The 19,490-nt window shown below is 46.6% G+C and overlaps 1 protein-coding gene and 1 long non-coding RNA gene across 3 annotated transcripts in view; one reads left to right on the forward strand and one right to left on the reverse strand.

The window, feature by feature from the left end:
* Positions 1-258: 258 nt before the first annotated feature.
* Positions 259-19,490, reverse strand: part of PRRG2 (proline rich and Gla domain 2) — a 346,092-nt gene continuing 326,860 nt past the window's right edge. For both annotated transcript variants that reach the window (XM_078655284.1, XM_078655285.1), the window contains exon 8: positions 259-797. In XM_078655284.1, the coding sequence (XP_078511410.1) occupies positions 770-797 (28 nt within the window). In that variant the 3' untranslated portion in view covers positions 259-769. The remainder of the gene's footprint in view (positions 798-19,490) is intronic.
* The window catches only part of LOC144770607 (uncharacterized), a 91,007-nt gene continuing 90,174 nt past the window's right edge, over positions 18,658-19,490 (forward strand). Inside the window, exon 1 of the long non-coding RNA XR_013598950.1 lies at positions 18,658-18,787. This is a non-coding gene — a long non-coding RNA (uncharacterized LOC144770607). The remainder of the gene's footprint in view (positions 18,788-19,490) is intronic.

Raw genomic sequence — 19,490 nt, forward strand, 5'->3', positions numbered from 1 at the left:
CCAGGGAGGGAGGAGAAAACAGGGGCCACACAATCAAACTAGGACTTTTGATATTTACAGTAGGCTATTACATCAATTTACCAATAAAAAAAATACGAAACCTTCACATTTTGCAAACTATTTACATTTAAAACAATGTGACTTCTGAACCAGAGATCGCTTTCAGTTGTAGAAGAAAGCCTTTTCTTAACAGGTTACCAAGAGCCTAAAAAATGTAAATATACAAAGAATACCACAAAAAGTAGTACACCAGACCAATTTTTAAGAAATGTACCAAATTAGTTTTATTTAAAAATGAAAGTAAATTAAGACAGTCTTCTGGTTCCATGAAAGCAATGGTCACTTCCTCTGCAATGTGAAGCACTGCACAAGGATCATTGAATACTTCCCAGGTTACTCCTACAGAACGATAAATATCAACCATTGCCCACGTGCAACAGGGACCACCTGGCTCTGTGCATAGTACTAAACTGCTACACAATGAACAAGTGTGCACGCCACACAGAGAAGCACCTCGATCCACCTTATGCCATTGTCCAAGTGAGTGTATCCTGGTCCTCAGAGAGACCAATGGGGTCAAAGGAGTAGCTTTGCTTCCTTCGAATTCAGCATATTTGTGGTTTTCGTCCCAGACATTAAAAGAAAAGAAAATAGAAGTTCTTTGGTTCTTTGTTGGTACCACACACCCAGATTAAAATTTAGTGATTCTAACACATGGCTCAGAATCAATTCTCCAACAATGCCAACAGACTGTTCGCTGCTGTCCTTTTCAGCTGGGCTCGGTACGAGTGGAACCCCTACAGAGTATGTGGAAGGAGAAAGAGAACAAATGCTGTTAGAACAAACCTGCTGAATGATGACAAATTGCAACAGCACAATAATTAAATGTTATAAAGCACTTTACAGTCTTTAAATCCAGCTCAAAATCTAATTTACTCACCATTATCATATTGAGTTAATCATTATATTTGAAATACTCACATTCTTCCTCAAACAAAATAGTACGTCACATGTTTGAATAATTCGCCTATTCCCATTCAGCAACACCATTACCAATTCAAATAGGGAATCTTTCCCAAGCACCTATCCTGTACTATGACGGGGACGCAAAACGCGAACCCCCTTCTATGGCAAGGTATGCCAGGTAAAATCATCTACATTTAAAAAAATGATAATTTTAAAACATTCAAATCGTAGTTTTTAATTTCAAATATTATTTATCTTCAGATCTTTCAACTATGAATAATTCCATTCACGTGGTATAATTTTCACACCTTAAAAATGTATGGAAATAATGCTCTCCCATTTATTAGCCCAATTTTGATAAACAGCTTGTCATGTATCGTTATCAACCAATCAAAGTTCAAGGACAATCTCCACCCACTTAGTTCTTGAATTACCACATACAAAGAATACTCTTGGTGTGTTCCTTGTGGGTTGAAGCCCATACTTCAGAATGCTTTAGCTAAATATAACTACATTTTTGATTCATGATTGGAGAGACACAATAAATCCTGTAATGGAGTTTCATAGTGCATGACTTGTCCTTAGAATTATAGCTCTGCTTGAAAGCCCTCTTTATATAGCGTATAACCAATCCCACTAGACAAGATGAGCAGAGCAGTACATTATAAACGCTCCCCATGAAAGAATATATGAATGGTACAAGACAAAGACAACATGGATTAATGATGTAAGGACTCATACAAATTAACTGCCATAGTAACTCCCAAGTACCTCTTTTCATAATACCAAGCATAATGTTGACAGAACTTTGTTTTTTCAAAAGTAAATGAATTTGAATTTTGTTTTTATTTTTGTGTTTGTATTTATTTGCCATCTTACAACAAATAAGAACACATTTGCATGATTTCATCCTTGAAGTCGTATAGATTCCAATATCTCAAATTCACGTTTTGCAGCAATAACACATGTGGTCGTCTCCTCAAGTCTACCTCCCCCCTCCCCCATCCCCTTACACCTGCTTCATTTATAGAGTTCCAATCCCTTGGACCTAATAAACATTTCTTCATTGTGACTTCTGCTTGTTGCCCCCTCGCCCATGGGCCGGCCCATGGTCGAGCCCGAGCCTCCAGCACCAAACCATAATACAACCCCCAAATAACCTGGATTATCTCAGATTTCCCCAACTAGCCCCTTCCCTTGTAGATCACTCGCTACCTCCATACACAGATTTACATATTAAGCTAGAGCTTAAGCTACATATTAAGGGGAGAGGGGTTGGCCTAACGGCTAAGGCGCTCGACCTCGGACCTGGGGATCTGGGTTCGAGTCTCGGTAACGACGCCAAAAACCCCCTGTGATTCTGGGCAAATCACTTAATCTCCCCGTGCCTAAAATGAAAGTGTGTCCTCATGTAACGTAACTGGTGCTATGTAAAGCGCTCCGATAACTGATTCGGTTCGGTTCTAGTTCGCGCTATATAAAACTCTGCAAAAAAAAAAAAAAAGGCTCTTACCCACGACGCCAAAAACCCCCTGTGATTCTGGGCAAATCACTTAATCTCCCCGTGCCTAAAATGAAAGTGTGTCCTCATGTAACGTAACTGGTGCTATGTAAAGCGCTCTGATAACTGATTCGGTTCTAGTTCGCGCTATATAAAACTCTGCAAAAAAAAAAAAGGCTCTTACCCACCCCTGAGCAACATCATTTTTTGCTACCAGCTGAAGAACCAATCACATGCGTTTCCTTAAAAAAATAGATTTTATTTCCTTTTTTCTTATTTTGCATATCAAATTAAATACAGTTTGCTTGTTGGCTATCTGCCATTCTTTCGTGGTTACATATTCAGGTTAGTTTATCCCATTACTGCTTAGCATGCATTTGTTCCATAGGTAATGATCCCAAACAACTCCCACCCCTCTCCCTTTCTACCACTGCAGGTAGCTTTTACTGTTTTGTTATGCGCGTATGGGGAACCCTTTCTCAATTAAAGTTTTATTGCCTGTCTGTCCTGTTACTAGTCCTCTTCTTTGAGCCTTATGTGAACTTCCTGTCTTATCTAAATCTAAGGTCCCTCAGCAGGCGGCGCCTGCGCCAAGTCCCGCTCCGGACTTTGTCATATTGGGCTTCCTGGTTGGAACTGGGTTCCCGATGTTGAATTGCGGGATCTCAGGTCAGTGTGTCGCGCACTCTCCACTAGACCCTCCCATGCCCTGGCCCTTTCAATTTTGCCTAGCCCCCTTTGTGCATTCCCAAGCAGAATCCTGCCCTCACAGCTCGACCATTTCTCCACCACCTAGCAATGCTTGGTCACCCTGGTGCTTTCCATCGGCTAGTAATTATGTCACACTTGGCTAAAATATGGTACACAGAACCTCCCGGTCGAAAATTCGAGCTGTTTCAGTCGTCACTTCCTGCCAATGTGTAGTCAACCCCTGGCAACTCCATATCATATATTGAGTAGGTCCGCTCCCAGGTCCCCCCACCATGGGCATCTGACATCCTCCCTGTTGAAGTAGCGGTTGATGTGATTTGGGGTGAGGTATACCCGGTGTAGGACACAGAAGCGGATAAGTCTAAAACTGGAGTTTCTTGAGAACCTGAGAGTTCTATCCAGTATGTTCTCACAATACTTGTCTTCTAGGGGCATACCTAGGTCTACTGTCCAATGGTCTCTCAACGTCACCAAAGGTTTGATGGAGTCTTTGCCTATTGCTCTGTAAAGGCAGGTGACAGCTTTATGGTGCCTCCTGCCTTTCCTATGTATCCACACGTGGAGTGATGTTCAGGTTCTAAGTTGACCGTCCCCTAGTGCCGTCGTAAAGACCATGTAATCACTCTATGGAGCAAAAACTGGCCTTTAGGGACGTCCCAGTCCGTTCTAACTGTTTTGAATGGTATTAGAAGTTCTTCTTCTATATAGGTCTCCCAATTTGGTGGCCCCCGCCTGCATCCAGTCCTCTAGTCCCCTACATTTACCCCCATGCGGCAGCGCTCAGATCACAATCAGTAGGAGGTCTGGAGAATAGGATTGTTGGGTCCTTGTCTTCTGAAGCACCGGTGTATCACTCTTTGTTCGTATGTGCATTCCAGCGGTGTTCCCGCAGTCCTCAGAAGGGTACATAAGAGTTAGTCTCTCTCGGGGGTGAAGGGCCCTATTTCTCCATCTGGTGTCAGTCTCACAGCTATTAACTGTGTATGCCTCTGTAGTTGCCCTGCCAAATAAATTGATTCAAAGTCGGGAACAGCCAGTGCCCCCTCTGCAGCCAGTTGTTTCAGTGTTGCCAGTGCCAGCCTCCGTCGGCCAGTCCCCCATATGAAAGATGAAAGGCATGTGTCAAGTTCTGCAAACCATGCCCTTGGTACCCACACGGGTAGTGTGGTGAGGAAATATAGCAGTCTGGGGAGAGCCCCCATCTTTAACAGGGCGATTCTACCCACCACAGACAGAGGAAGGTCCCCCCAGAAGGTCATTCTATATTTTAAGGATCTTAATGCTCCTCCTATGTTCCCTTCCTGGATGTCTAGTTGTGAATTATATATTTTTACCCCCCAGGTATTGAAGGCAGAGAGGTTCCCACGTCAAATCCCCCAGTCACCCCGGCAGGGCCCCGAACTCCTCCATCAAGTCTCGGACTCCTGGCAATTCTACCTCCAGGTCCTTCAAGAATAAGAGTAGATCATCGGCGTATAGCGCGATGAGGTGTGAATGCCCTCCCAGAAGTAAGCCTCGGTATCTACAGCCCGTTCGGGCTAAGCAGGCCAAGGGTTTCATGGCCAACGTGAACAGCAGGGGGAGAGGGGGCACCCCTGTCATGTTCCCCTCTCCACACGGTACTGCTCCGATATTGTGCAGCCTGTCCGCATTCTGGACAGTGGCCCCGAGTACAGCAGGCATACCCATCTTATGAAACCCTGCCTGACTCCCATCTGTTCCGTGACAGCATAGAGAAATCCACGTTCCAGGCTATTAAATGCCTTCTCAATATCTATAGCAAATCTTGCCCCCTCTCCTCCCGACCGCTCATCTCTAATATGGATAAAGCTGCCAAATATTGAGAGTCATGTTCCTTTCCGGGATGAACCCCGCATGGTCTGGGTGGACAAGACTGGTCATATAGGGGAGCAGTCTCATCACCAGTAGTTTGCTCAGTATTTTAAAGACAAAGTTGAGCACTGACAGTGGCCTGAAGGCCGCACACTCTAGAGGGGATTTGCCCGGCTTGAGCAGTGGTATCACTAATGCTTTGTGTGTGGTCTTTGGGAGGACTCCCTCTTCTCCGGCTGCTGCATACATCTCTACTAGTCTGGGGGCACTTCATCATATGTAGCATAAAACTCCATGGGGAGCCCATCTGTTCCAGGGGTCTTGTCCTTGGCAAGTCCTAATTTCATGCTCCCAGATTTCAGTCCCCAGCTGGTCCGCATTATCTTCGGTCAGGGTGGGGAGGGGGAGAAGGGACAGGTATTCCCTCGCCGCTCCTCCTTCTGGAGTCCCCGAACTCTTGTAAGATTGTTTTGTCAAATCTGTTTATTAGCATTTTAAAGGTTTTATGGTACAGGAGGTACTTCAACAATATCAGCTCAGCAATTTGGGCATGCCAAACAAGCACCCATGCACATTATACAATAACAGTGGAGGGACACAGTGTCACAAGTACAATATTTCATAAACAAAGGATAAGCGCCCAAAGCTGGCAAGAGTGTGGGGTGTCTGGGGGGGCAGCCCCCAAATTTGTCCATGACTGTCCACACGCTAAGCTTAGTACATTGGCAGAATTTAGGGTGGATCCCTCCAACGTGGACCGATGCACAAATATAACTTTTTTACAACAACTGCAAAGAAGCAAAGAGAAGAAAACCACAGCGGCAAAACCACAGACACATACATACGCTAATCCCTTACTCACGCCCCCTCTTCCCCCTCTTTTCAGCCCCCCACCACCCCGCGCGCGTACCACAGCCACAGTTGGGCCTGCACCTGAAACCTGCATGACTCCGGGAGTCGATAATGGTATCCAACAGATGATCTAGACCGGGGAACAGCCCACGGTAAACTCCAACCCCCGGGAGCGCCCCCTAACTCTCTACAGCTCCCGCACCGCTAACCTCACCTGGCAATTGCAAGGCGTTGAGCATGTGCTCCCAGCGCTGTGCTATTGGTTCTTTTCGGAGCCCCAACGTTTCCTCCCTGCGTATGGCTGTCCACTCCGCCCGGGCCCTTGCTTGAAAGGAGGTGGTCCACGCCTGTACGCCAGGTGGGTCGCGTGTCTTCCAGCGCCTCGTGAGGAGGCGTTTTGCCACCACCATCCCCAGATCTAAAAAGCGGAACAACACTATCTTTGGCCGGTTTCCTGAATTGTTGCAGAATGTATTCCGGCCAATCAAAGGGTATAATACGACCAGTACACTTCCTGAGCAGCTCACTACTACACTCCAGTAAGTGCGCAGTCTAGAACAACTCCACAGAAGGTGGAGGAGCCCCGCACCAAACTCCCCGCATCTGGGACAGGACGCGTCTGTGCGAGGAAAATACTTGTTGATTAGCTCAGGCGTGAGGTAGGCCCTGTGAACAACAAAGTTGTATCTGGCGGAAGCGCATATTTCTGGGAATGCGTACCGGACTTTTAAGAATTCTCTCCCACTCCTCAGATAGCGGCCTACTCATGTCGTGGTCCCATTTACCCCGAAGTGAGGCTAGACTAGTCCCGGTGTGTATCCTGAGCGACCCAGCAAACCAACGGACCAGGTGTTTGCCCCTCCCCAGAGAGCTTTTGCGAAATTTTATAGTCCACGTTAAGCATTGCCAGTGGCCTGTACGAACCCAAAGCTGAGGGGTCCCTGTCTGGCTTGGGCAGTGAGACCAGAAACGCTTCCCGCATGGATGGAGGTAACCAGCCGTCGCTTATAGCTGAGTTATACAGCTGGAGGAGCAAAGGCGTGAGGATTTCCCTGTTCGCCTTATAGTATTCGGCGGGTAGGCCATCCGGTCCTGGGGTTTTCCCCGTCGCCATACCCTGGATCGCGTCTCTCACTTCCTCCAGAGTGAGGGGGCATTAAGCGCATCCCTGTGCTCCTCAGTTGGCACAGGCAAGGTAACAGTATCCAGGAACCTTTCTAACGCATGTCTGGGGCCAGTGCCGTGGGCTTTATATAGCTGCTTATAGTTGTCAGTCAGAACACGATGAATTTCATGTTGTGTGTACACCATCTCCCCCTCCGCTGTACACAAGGCTCTTATCGGTGCTCCGCGCCCGTCTCTCTGCACCTACCAGGCTAACAGCCGGCCGGCTCTGTCCACCTTGGCATGTGTCCTAGCCGCGTGTGCCGCATAATTATGACATCGCAGCTGCTCCATAAGGGCCGCGTGCCTAGTGCGTAGGTCACTCAATGTGCACGAGTACTCGCCCGTCCCCTCACCCTCCCTCTCGTACCGCAGGAGCTCGGTCTCCAAGCGTGCCAGGGAGGCAGACAACATTTTGCGTATATTCCATGTGGCCCCCCTACAGTGTCCGCAAATAGCTACTTTATGTGCATCCCCCTCCACCATGACGCTGCTCGCCGTCCCTTCGTTGGCCTCAAAGTAAGCTAAAATGGTCGTGCCCAGGGATGAGTGGAACTCAGCGTCTTCGAGCGCGGTAGGCTGCAGCCTCCACGTTGGCACAGGTGGGCGATCTGCCCCCCAACTGAGCTGGAACCATAAGGGGTTATGATCAGAATGTGTTCTCCCTAGGTACTCTGATTTGGTAAGGAGCGGGAGCAGTGACTGGGTGCCGACTATCCGGTCTAACCGGACATGCAAATTGTGGACTGAAGAGTAGTAGGAGTATACTCTGTCTGTGGGGTGCTGCGCGCGCCATAGGTCATGTTCCTCCCAGTATGAAAGCCAATCCCCGAACGCTTGCGCATTAGATGCCACCGCCGCAGCCCGGAGGGAAGGAACGGTCCAGGCGCACATCCAGCACCATGTTAAAGTCCCCTCCAAGCAACCAGGGGAGACCAGCATATGGGTGAAGGATCTGGTTCAAGCCCTCAAAGTAGGAGGGCTGGTCCGTGTTCGGGGCATAAAGGGATCCTAACAGGATTTCCTGACCCTTTAACCGCCCCCGCACTAGGGAGTACCTTCCCTCATGGTCCACTTGTACCTCTTTGCAAATGAAGGGGATACCTGCCCTCACCCATATCAACGTGCCACGCACATGCGCAGAGAAGGTTGTGCCAAAAATCTGCCCCCTCCAGCGCCTGCGGAGCCTCTCAAGCTCAATCTGCGTCATATGCATCTCTTGAAGAAGAGCAATCCCCACCCCATGGCGCTGCAGGTAGGAAAAGACCGAGTAACGGCGTGACGGAGTGTGCATACCGCGGATGTTCCAGGTCAGTATGTTAGTGTGTCATGTGTCTGGATGCTTTGCACCTGCGCAGGGCCAGAGGAACACCTCAAAGTGGGGCCTACGAACACCATCAGGGGAAGGGATGTCAGTGTGCCGCAACTGAAACATGAGAAGAATCACAACCAGTGTAACAAAAAGGGCAAGTCCCCAAGAGGGCATAAGTCCAAACCTCAGCAAGATCCACCACACAAGAATGTGTCAGTCCAGCGCAATGGCCGTCTGGGTGAGTGTGTTGCCAACAACCGTATTATGGAACACCCCTATCTCAGACCTCCCGGCCGTTCAAGAGGTGTTTGGGGAATCTGGGGCATATATAGACGCACAGGGCCGGTGCAGGATGCCAGCAGAGGAGCCCGCTAGTGCAGTAAACGCTCAGCGCCTTCCAAGCACGAGCCTGTCGATACATCTACATTCAGCCAGCCGTGCAACTTTCCATAGCAGCGCAATCATTCTTGTTTAAACCAAACATGAAACAACAGCGCGCACAGCAATGTTTTTAGAAGGATACCAGTACCAACATAGTCTAAGGCAGAGACCCCTGCACGGTCGCCACAGTTCACCACTCAATCACATGAGTGGGTCAGCTGTTTGGGGTGTCACCACTGGCATACTCATGTCTTCAGAAAGTACTGTGGATGGGGATGACGAGCCACTCATGTCCGGTTCGCTATGTGGCTGGGGGTCCCACTCTGACAACACCATTCGCCGTACCCAGGGTCGCAACTGCTTCAAGTGCTTCCTGCCTTTCTTTTTTTTAAATTTCTTTTTTATTATTTTTATTGGTATTTACAGATTACATATTATGACAAACATAAAGATACATATTTCTTTGGTTAGTCGTCGCTTTAGCTTTTCTTTGTGGTGAGTTCGGCGGTACGGCATTGTACGATCAGTCTGTTGGGCTTACACGTAACAATTAACATTTAGTTCTTGCCATTGGCGCGTGTCTAGTTAGAAACATGAGACATAAAACAAAGTGGTGGTGGTTGTTTGTGACAGAAGGGTCCTTCCGATTAGAGGTTAGGTTGTAATTTGTCTATGGGGGTTTTAATGAGTCTATGAATTTGTCTAGTTTGGACCACATCTCTCTGTAGGGGTGTCTTCCTGGCGTGTTTCTGAGAGTGGTGATGTCTGCACCTCTAAGGAAGATTACCCAGTTTAGCCACCCTTTGAACGTGGTCTTGGAGGTGTCCTTCCAGTTCGTGAGTACAATCTTTGTTGCTGAGGTGAGGAGGAAATCAAGGAGGTTTCTGTCTTCCTGGGTGGAGCTGTCTGGTGAGATATGTGCTGTGACTATTGTGGCAAATGTCTCTCTAAGGCTGCAGACCAGTGTCTTATTTGTGAAGTCTAGGACCTGTTTTCAGAATTTTTTTACCTTTTGTGCAGCTGAAGATGAGGTGTTCTAGGTCTCCTTTCTCTGTTCCGCAGTTCCAGCATGTGTCCTTGTCCAGACCCCCCAGGATATAGCGGCATGGATTAGCAAATTTAGCGGCACAAAAATGGAAATTTAGCGGCACAAATATGGAAATTTAGCGGCAATTTTCCAGCATTTTATGTGGCCATTTTTCCTACAACTAACACAGATATCTTAGTTTTTTTTAGTTATTTAACAACATGAAGCTATGTATATTTGGTTTATTTACAATGTAGACACACTGTGAGGTCCTCAGTGCCCTTTTGAAGTAAATGATCAGTCTCTCCCAAATGCAGAGTCACAGTTATTAAAATGATATTATTGCCTTTGCTGCTGTACTTCTTTGAGGCCAGACCAGTGATTTGAAAAGTAGCATTTTTCAAGGAACCCAGTAGTTTGTTGTTCGACTTGATTTGGAGGAGGTCAAATGCAAAATAATGGCAATAAATAAGGTGATGCTTCCCCTTTAATGTGGAGCAATTTGGGTGCCTAATATGGAAGTGTTCTACCTGGTCGGGCAACTGATCTGGTCAATGCACTGGATAGGCAATCTGCGTGGTCGGGACCTCCCTGTAGCTAGGTGCCGTGATATAATGATAATGTTTCATTAATGCACAGTGATATAATGCAATGACTCAAAACGGAACTCATAGGCGTAACACAGTGTCTAAAGAAAGGATTTGAGAAGGTTGTTGGTTTTGATAAGCACCGAGGAGCCGATTTCTGGATGTAGGTTACACATAATCTACGTAAGGACCTGGACAAGAAAGAGTTTGGCAGGAATATTGGAGACTGCAATTTAAAATCATCAGGTTTGACACAAGTGCATTCAGTTAACTAAATATCTGAAATAACTGCAATACTTAAATACTTGAAAGTCGCACATCTTATTTTATTATAACAAGATTTTAGAAATAGAATTCGGTAATGTCGAGAAAAATCTCTCCGTTGTTGACAGTTTAAAAGACAATGTTGCCTTTTGGTGATATATCCAAAGACGTTCATTGCTGAACATGAGTGGTGTTAGGTGATAAAGTCTGCATTTCTAAGTTTAAGATCGGGCACATATCTGTGTGTCACTGCACAGCTTTGAGACGCAGCAGCACCGACCTCCGATATTGCTTTTTCCACCTCCTGCACGTGAACAACATATCAAGTTAGCCTCTCTCTTCTCTTCTACATCTGCACTGGGCCCTGGCTGCCATCCACGTGCCATAATTCTCTTGTAAAAACCTTTCTTGAGATGCAATCGAAGGCTCGTACTGCTCCAGTGATGGGGAAATGGTTGTGGGGAGAATTCTATACAGCTCACCTCGCGGTTCCTTCGTAGCGCTAGGCGCTGTGATATTGCACTTTACCTTGCTGGTTCTGGGAAGGATACTGTGTTTTCAGATGTGTCCTGGGGAAGCCGCGAGGTCACTCTATAACCTGCAGTGGGGGCTTCAGACAACCGCTGCCCATGTGAGTTCATGCTGACGGCGCCCACAGGCCCGCACGGCCGTGCAAATAAAACTGCTTCCCCGAGGCTGACACAAGCCAGAGCACTGCAAATTGATGGCCCTGCTTTTCTCATGACAGAATCGGAAAATTTAGTTGTGTCTGATGGATATTGGGCTCCTTCTACACGAAGCTGCAAGAAACATCCTGGAGGTCGGAGAAGGTCTGTACAGATCAGATGTTCAGTGCACAGCTTCAGCTGAGGGTACGTACCTGCAGGAATGTAGCGAAGTACAATGCGAAACTAAACTACAAGACAGTATGTGGAGGGAGAAACACGCTCTAATCAGACCCCCCCAGGATATAGCGGCTTTTGTAAAAATGCAGCGCGATTTCTACTAAAGTGCCGATTTCGCGGGCACTTTAGTAAAAATCGCGGCATTTTCACAAAAGTGCCGATTTCACGGCAAACCGCGAAATCGCGATATCCTGGAGGGTCTGATTAGACCTATAGAGGCCAGGCGAGCTGGTGTCCAGTAGGCTTGATGCAGTAGCCAGAATTTGGTCTGCGCTAGTACTGGGGATATCATATTCTTAGATGGGGAAGCCCATAGTGTTTGTAGTTCCTGCTCTGTCAATTTGGATTGTAACTGGGTTTCCCAGTAAGCCGTCTTTTTGTCGTTAAGCTTGGATGTGACTGGTCAGAGTAGTTTGTATAGAAGTGAGACTTGGTGCCCTGTTTTGTTTATGTTTTCCATGAGCTGGAAGATAGATGGGGTAGGTCTATGAAGTTTTGATTTCGTTAAGGCTGTTTTTATGGCTAAGAAGTTATAGAGTTCTATATCTGGTAGGTTGTGTTTTTTTTCCAGGTTGTTGAAGGTGTGTGGCGTTCCTTCCTGTTCTAGTTGTGCTGGGACTGAATTCCTCGCATCTTCCATGTATGCATGTCTAAAGTTTTCCGTCTGTATTTAATCTTGTGGTTACCCCAGAGTGCCTCCCACTGCGAGTTTTTGATGCGGATTTCTAGGTTACGGTCAATCTTCAGTAGTGCTTGTTTCGTAAACTTTAGGATCGGGGTGTTGTTGAGTGCTTGTTTGTTCGCGGTTAGTAGTGTAAGTGGGTCTTTGTTATTCAGCATGGCTTCCTCTATGGCAAGCCATGTTGTTTGTCTCGGCAGAACCCAGTGCATACCTTGTCTGGCTATGAACGCTAGTTGGAATGTTTTCAGATCTGCTAAGTTGAGCCCGCCCAGTTTTTTCGCCAGCCTTAGCTTGCTGAGGCCTATTCTTGCTTTTTTCCCTCTCCATATAAATTTGTTGATCCCTAGATCTAGTTTTTTGTGGAAGTCCTCTGTTAGGGGCAGGGGAAGCATGTCTGCCAGGTAGTTGATTATAGGTGTTATCATTTTGATGGGGTCTATACGACCCCACCATGTGATGAACTTGGGTGACCATGTGTCTAGTAGGTCTTTAACCTTTTTCAGCGCGAGTGTCTCGTTCAGTTCTAGCGTGCCTCTTAGGCTTCTTTTAAATTGGATTCCCAGGTATTTGACGGCCTTTGGTTGCCACACTAGTCCTACGTTACCCAATACCTCCTTTGCTGTGTGAATATTGAATGGCATACAGTCCGATTTGTCCTTATTGATCTTGTAGCCTGAGTGTTTGGCATATGTTTCTATTGTACACATGAGTGCTGGTATGGAGTGGGATGGGTCGTTCGTCAGTATTAGTAGATAGTCTGCGTAGGCGGCGATCTTGGCTGTAGTGTTGTTTATTGTTATACCTGTGATATTTCTGTTTGCTAGGGTGTCTATGATCTGAGGTTCTAGTGCTAGTAGAAAGAGTAGCGGGGAGAGAGGACATCCCTGTCTCGTTCCTCTCTCTAGTTCGAACGGGGCCGATGACCCGCCGTTTATGGCTATTTTCGCTATTGGCTTTTTGTACAGCGCCATGACTTTCTTCGTGTACTCGTACCCTACATTGTATTCTTGTAAGCAGTTTTCGAGGAAGTGCCATGAAACCCTGTCAAACGCCTTTTCGGCGTCTAGTGTTATTGCGACTGCCGGGTGGAGTGAGTTAGAGGAGTATTCTATCACTTGGCATAGTAGTCTGGTATTATCATGCAACATGCAAGATTTCATGTACCCTACTTGCGTGTTTCCGATTGGCTGTGGTAGTATTTTGTTTAGTCTAGTGGCTAGTACTTTTGCGTATATTTTGCAGTCAAGGTTAATTAGCGATATGGGGCGGTAGCTTTTGGGCCATTGCGTGTCTTTACCCTCTTTTGGAATGACAATTATGTCGGCTTGTGCCATTGTTTCTGTTACTGTCCCTTCCTCTGCGCAGTGGTTGAATGATTTGGTCAGGACTGGGGTAAGGAGTTCTTTGAACTTTTTGTAGAAGGGTGCTGTGTAGCCGTCTTGTCCTGGTGCTTTGTTGTCTTTTAGTGAGTTTATGGCCATTGCTATCTCTGTCTCTTTGAAGTCTTGGCCTAGTGTTTTCGCTTCCTCTTCTAGTAACTTGGGTAGGTTGAGGCTTTTTAGGTAGTCTGTTGTGCCTGCCCTGTCAATGTTGTCGTCTCTTGTGTATAGCTCTTTGTAGAACTCTAAATGTTTGTAGGATTTCTTTGTGACTTGTGTGTGTTTTGTTTTGCTGGTCCGTGATGTTGGAGATGCTGTGCTATCTCTGCTTGCATTTTAGGTATGACGCTAGTGTTTTCCCTGCCTTGCTGGCTGCGCAGAGATTGATCTGTTTGTACTTACTGATCCACAGTCCAGCTCGCTCGCTGAGGATTCTGTTGAATTCATATTTCTTTCCTGTGAGGGTTAGAAGGAGTTTTGAATTCGAGGTGTTGTCTATGTGTTGCGTTTCTAGATGTTTAATGTCCTTTTCTAGTTTATCTAGCTGCGATTTTGCCTCTCTGTCCCTTCTGGCCTTGATTTCTATTAGGCTACCCCTGATGGTTGCTTTCAAGGCCTCCCACAGGTATTTCAGGTCAGTGTCCCCTGTTTTGTTTTCCTTTATATAGTTTTTGATAGTGTCTTTGTCCTCTTGCCTTGCTATTGTTATGTTGTTGAAACGCCATTTGCGGGTAATGTGGTCGTTGTGCCTGCCTGTTAGGTGTAGGCTGATACAAGAGTGGTCAGAGACCGTTCTTGCTGCTATATCTGTATGTTCTATCAGGTGCGTGTGTGATTTTGAGACGAGAATGTAGTCAATCCTGCTCTATGTGTTGTGCGGGTTGGAGTAGAAGGTGTAATCTCTGGTGTCTGGGTGCTGAAGTCTCCAAGGGTCTTGTAGCTGAAATCTGTTTTTCAGGATGTTGTGGGAGGCTGGTGGCCTACTCTTGGAGCTTGACTGTCTGTCTAGGGTGTGGTCTAGGGCTAGATTAAAATCACCTGCTACGATATTCAAGCGGTTCGTTTTTTTTTTCTAGTTTCCTGGTTACCCCCTCCCAGAATACTGTGTCCTCTGTGTTTGGTGCATAGCTATTGGTTACTGATATGGTTTCCTCTCCTCTTTTGGAGTAGGGTATGCAGAAGTCTGCCTTCCTCATCTTGTTCTACTGTTTCGATTGTTATTTTGGACTTGGAGTTCACTATAGTGATTACTCCTCTCTTTTTTCCTACTGCTGGTGAGCAGGCTAGCTGGCTTATCCATCTTGCTTTGATCTTATTCGCGTCTTCTAACGACAGTTTAGTTTCTTGCAGGAGGATGATATCTCCTTTTGTTTTTGCTAGGTAGTCTAAAATCTTTTTCTTTTTTACAGGAGGGTTCAGGCCCTTTACGTTCAGAGATATAATCTTGAGGTCGGATTGTAGTGTGTCCTTATTACTCATTGTGGTATGTTGTTGATCGCTCTATTTTCAATTTCTGATCGCTTGGATGATAGTGTAGTGTGACTGGTCTTGCTGGTGGCTGTAGTGTTGCTGGATGGATCTTGTTCTGGATATGACTAACTTGACAGACGTGACAGACATGACGGACATAACGGGACGAACATACATGAGCGCTCCCTTCTCTTACCCTACCCACCCCCCCTCTGCCTCCCCCCCTTCTAGTGTGTCATACTGGAAGCGTGCGACAGCAAGGTCCTCTGCCCCCTGGGACATTGTATAGCCTGGTTATCGTTCGTGTTAACAAGCGCCCTTTGTATACCCTCCACTCCTACATCGCATTTGTATACTTTTAGGGTTACATGTTCTCCCGTTGGTCCCATCGCTCAAATCATTTAAAGGATATGAATATTCCTGGCCAGATCCTGGTCCGATCGCTGTCTGCTTAATGTCTCGTGCTGGCACATGATGTTCTTACTGTTCTTCATTGCTCTAAAGGTCAATTGTTTGCTTTTTGATATACCATTCTATAGGAGGTAGATACATTGTCTTGTTTGAGGTAGATATGTTGTTTGATGTGCTCAGTTCCATGTTAGTTCTTTATAGTGAGCCGCTCTTATTTGTTCTTTCTATGAGTCTATTCTGCCACGTTATCTTGTGATGCTCTTCTTTTTGATGATGTAGTCGCCAGTTCCATTTCTTGTGGTTCGGTTGTTGTCAGGTAACGCGATAGTTCTGTTGGGTCATCGAAGATTAACGTTGTTCCGTAGTTGTTTATTCTGAACCTTGCCGGACCGATGAAAGAGTAGGTGATTTTTTTTTCTTAGGTTGTCTCTCTGCGTTAGGAAGCCTTTTCTGATGTCTACTGTGGTTTTGGAGTAGTCTTGCGTTAGGATGACCTTACTGCCACGCCATTGTAGGTTCGGGCTTTTCCTCGCTACTCCGAAAATGGCTTCTGTTTGGTATGAGTGTAAGGGTTTGCATATTATTGGCCTTGGTGTTTGTCTGTTGCCTTGTTTGTGCACTGGTACCCTATACACCTTGTCCAGCTCAAAAGGGTTTTTCGAACTTTAGGTTTGTTAATTTCGGGATGAGGTCTTGTAGTATGGCCACGCAGGAACCAGTTTTGTCTTCTTCTCCTTCTGGTATGCCAAGAATTCTTATGTTCCCTTTCCTTTGTCGGTCTTCGAAGTCAGCTGCTTGTTTTTGTAGGTCTGTCATTGCTTTAGCAATATGCCCCATTGTTTTGCTCGCTAGATGTGATTTGTCTTCTATGTCGCTCACTCTCTGCTCGACTGTAGATAGTCTGCTGTTAGCCGTGTGGATGTCTGCTCTACATGCCGCTAGCTCGAGTTGTATGGCATCGGTGTTTTTTTGGGTTGATTTGGCCAAATTGTGGACTTCGGCAAGTTTTTTCAGTATACTGTCCAGCGTGCTGCCGATGTCCGCCTTTTGTTTGAAGGGAGACTCTGGTGTGCCATCAGCTTTCGGCTTTTTTTGTTGTTGTGTTGTCTTGCCGTCACTCCTTGCCATAATGCCCAGCCCTCTTTTGAATTGTAAGAGTACAAATCTTTTTTCGTTGCCCAATGGTGGCGATGGTGTGGTTTTCTTATCCTGAGTGCTGGTGTACTGTGCGTTTGGTGTTGGGTGTGATCTTGTACGAGTGCTTCTTACTTTGCCAGTGCCTACTGCCTTTGATGCATTTGGTGTTTCTTTGAGTGTTTTCCGTTCTCTGTCTATCTTTGGTCTTTTCTCCGTCTTGCTTGCAGTCGTGGCGCTCTGAGCTTGTGCAGAGATTGTGATGTTGTTGCACTCTCGTGCTTTTATGGTGGTTCTTTGCTGTGTTGTGTTCGTATGCTTGTTTATAGGCTCAGGCGGCAAGTATATGTTTGGCTGGATTGTTCCTTGCCTCCTGATCGGTTTCCGGTGGGGGACGGGTGCCGGGTAGGGCTTTTGTGGTGTGCTTGTTATCCCTTTGTTCACTGTTAGCCTTGCTGCCACCTTGAACCTCGCTCATGTAACCCTGGTCGCACTCGCAACTGGCTCACCGCCTTTTTCTTAAGATGGCAGCCTCCTTATCTGTGCTTTCTTTGGTTTTTAAGGCTTTGGTGGGAGGGTGGGATTATGATTCAGCTTGGTTGATCGTTCTCGTTGTATTAGCAGAGCATCTACTCTGCCTCCCCCACTAACTGGGGGTCCGAGGCGTTGGTGTAGGTGTTGTGGCTGCCTTTCGCTCTTGTTTTTTATGGCGATCTCGCGTTTGCTCTCAAGATGGCCGCCCCCTTTGTTTGTTTCGTTATCGTTTTTCCCCTTAGCCTTTGCTTCTGGTGTGCCCTGTTAAGGCTGATCGGCCGGGCTCCTCACTGCCTCCAACCGCTATGACGGGTTGTCCGGGGCGTGAGTGTTGCCTTCCTTTCGCTCTTATTTTATATGGCGAGCTCGCTTTTGCTCTAAAGATGGCCGCCTCCTTCGTTGCAGTTTCGTTATCTGGTGCGTCCTGTTATGGCTGTGCGGCTGGGCTCCTCACTCCCTCCCACCGCTATGACGGGCGGTCCGGGGCGTGAGGGTTGCTCTCTAGTGCGTCTGTTTTTTCCGCACTCTCTGCCTGCCCTTGGTCTGCTCGTGATTGTGGTGTTGACGCCTGCTCTGTTCGTGATTGACTTCTCAAGATGGCCGCTGTACTTTGACCGGTAGCGCTATGTGAGCCTCCCTTGGTAGTGGCTGTTGGTGGACAGATGGGCCGTATCACTTTTTGTGTAGGTATGTCCGCTAATCCACTAGGTCTATGGATTAGCTGTTATCTCCCGCTTTTCGACCTCTCTCCTCTCCTACTCCTACAGCTGCCCTCTGACAAAGGTCTCTTTGAAAAAGAGCAATGATGGGTGTTCCGGCTGGGCACCCATGTGATGGGTCTCAATGATAACATTCCGTGGGGCCAACTTAAATAACAATGTCACTATAAAAGAATAGACACAGCATCAGCAAGTAGCCACCAAGTATCTATCTTCGTGTCTTACATTTATTATGTACATGCAGCATTCAATTCACGTCTAATGGTATTGACGCGAACCATTGAACTCATAGGAGCAGTCTAATGCGCATAAAATGAATATGTCACTGAACAGGTAATATGTTGCTGCTGCCATTCCTACTCTATTTAAAAAGCATACAGTATTCAAATCTGAGCCTATATGTACCAATGTGTATATGCAGCACTTGACGCTGACTTCGTTTTGCCACCATCAACCTTTATAGCAATATGATCCCGGGGCTTTACTCGCGCACGCGCGGTGCCAGAGACACCTCGTCCCGCCCTTGTGCATGCGCTTATTTGCCGCTATCGCCTACGATTTTGAGGCGCTCTCCTGCGCATGCGCAAGGCCAGAGACACCTCGTCCAGCCCTGACGCTTCCGCTATTTGGCTGCCCACGCCGACGACATTGGGGCATTTTCCGGCACATGCGAGAGGCTCGAGACACTTCGTCCCGGATCTCGCCCATGCGCTTTGGTCGCCTGCACCTGTGACATGTTATTTACTCACGGTCCGGAACGACCGTATTTGGGCATTCGGTCCTTTTCCGGTTTCAATCAATTACCTTCTAAACAGGCGCCAGAATGGCTATTTAAAGCGCCTACCTATGGCCCTCCTCACTTTCCTCGGAGCCGCGTTGTGAGATAGTCAGACGCAGAAATTCCCTCGTAACAGTGAGTAACAATCTGGCAGCAGCACTTTTGAACATCTAAAAAGTAAGTGGAATGTAAAGCATGACTTCAGGATCAAATCTTACTTTTACAGGGTGCTAATTCAGCACTACAGACCCCCAATGTTCGGGGGCTCATGGTGCTAACCAAACTTTGGCAGCAAGTATGAATTAATGCAACTTGACTCATCTTTGATTAAGCATTAATTGACCCCAAATACTTTACAGGTTATACAACTAGAGCGTGTGGTTTATGTTTAGTGTTATGTTTGTTTTGTCTTCGTCCTTTTTTTACAGGGAGCACCATCACCAATAGGATGACACTATTTGTCTAGTTGCTGCTGCCCTCACATAATAATTTTCTCTAGGTCACTGAACCTCTGTTGTTGGTAATGGATTGACATATTACCAATATATTATTCCCCTCTTTATGCTCTTGTTTCAGCTTCTCAATTGCAGAAATCTTTACAGAAATTTAAGCACATACTAGCCTTTTATTATTTTATTTTCACTTTTCTGTAATTACCAGACTTCTTAACAAACGTGAGTAAGGTGGGGATTTGTGTACCCCGTCCTGAAGGAGCTCCGCTCCGAAACATGTTGACACACACAAGAGGTAACGTACATTAAAATACAAATTACCTCAAGTTTTCACCCCTTTTAACAGTACCAGCACGGGGGTACATTAAAGTTTTTTTGTTAAACCCCACGTGCCAGGTCCTTCTTAAATTGCAATTTATTCACTTAAA

The sequence above is a fragment of the Lissotriton helveticus genome, chromosome 7 (genome assembly GCF_964261635.1).
Source record: "Lissotriton helveticus chromosome 7, aLisHel1.1, whole genome shotgun sequence".
Lineage (NCBI taxonomy): Eukaryota > Metazoa > Chordata > Amphibia > Caudata > Salamandridae > Lissotriton > Lissotriton helveticus.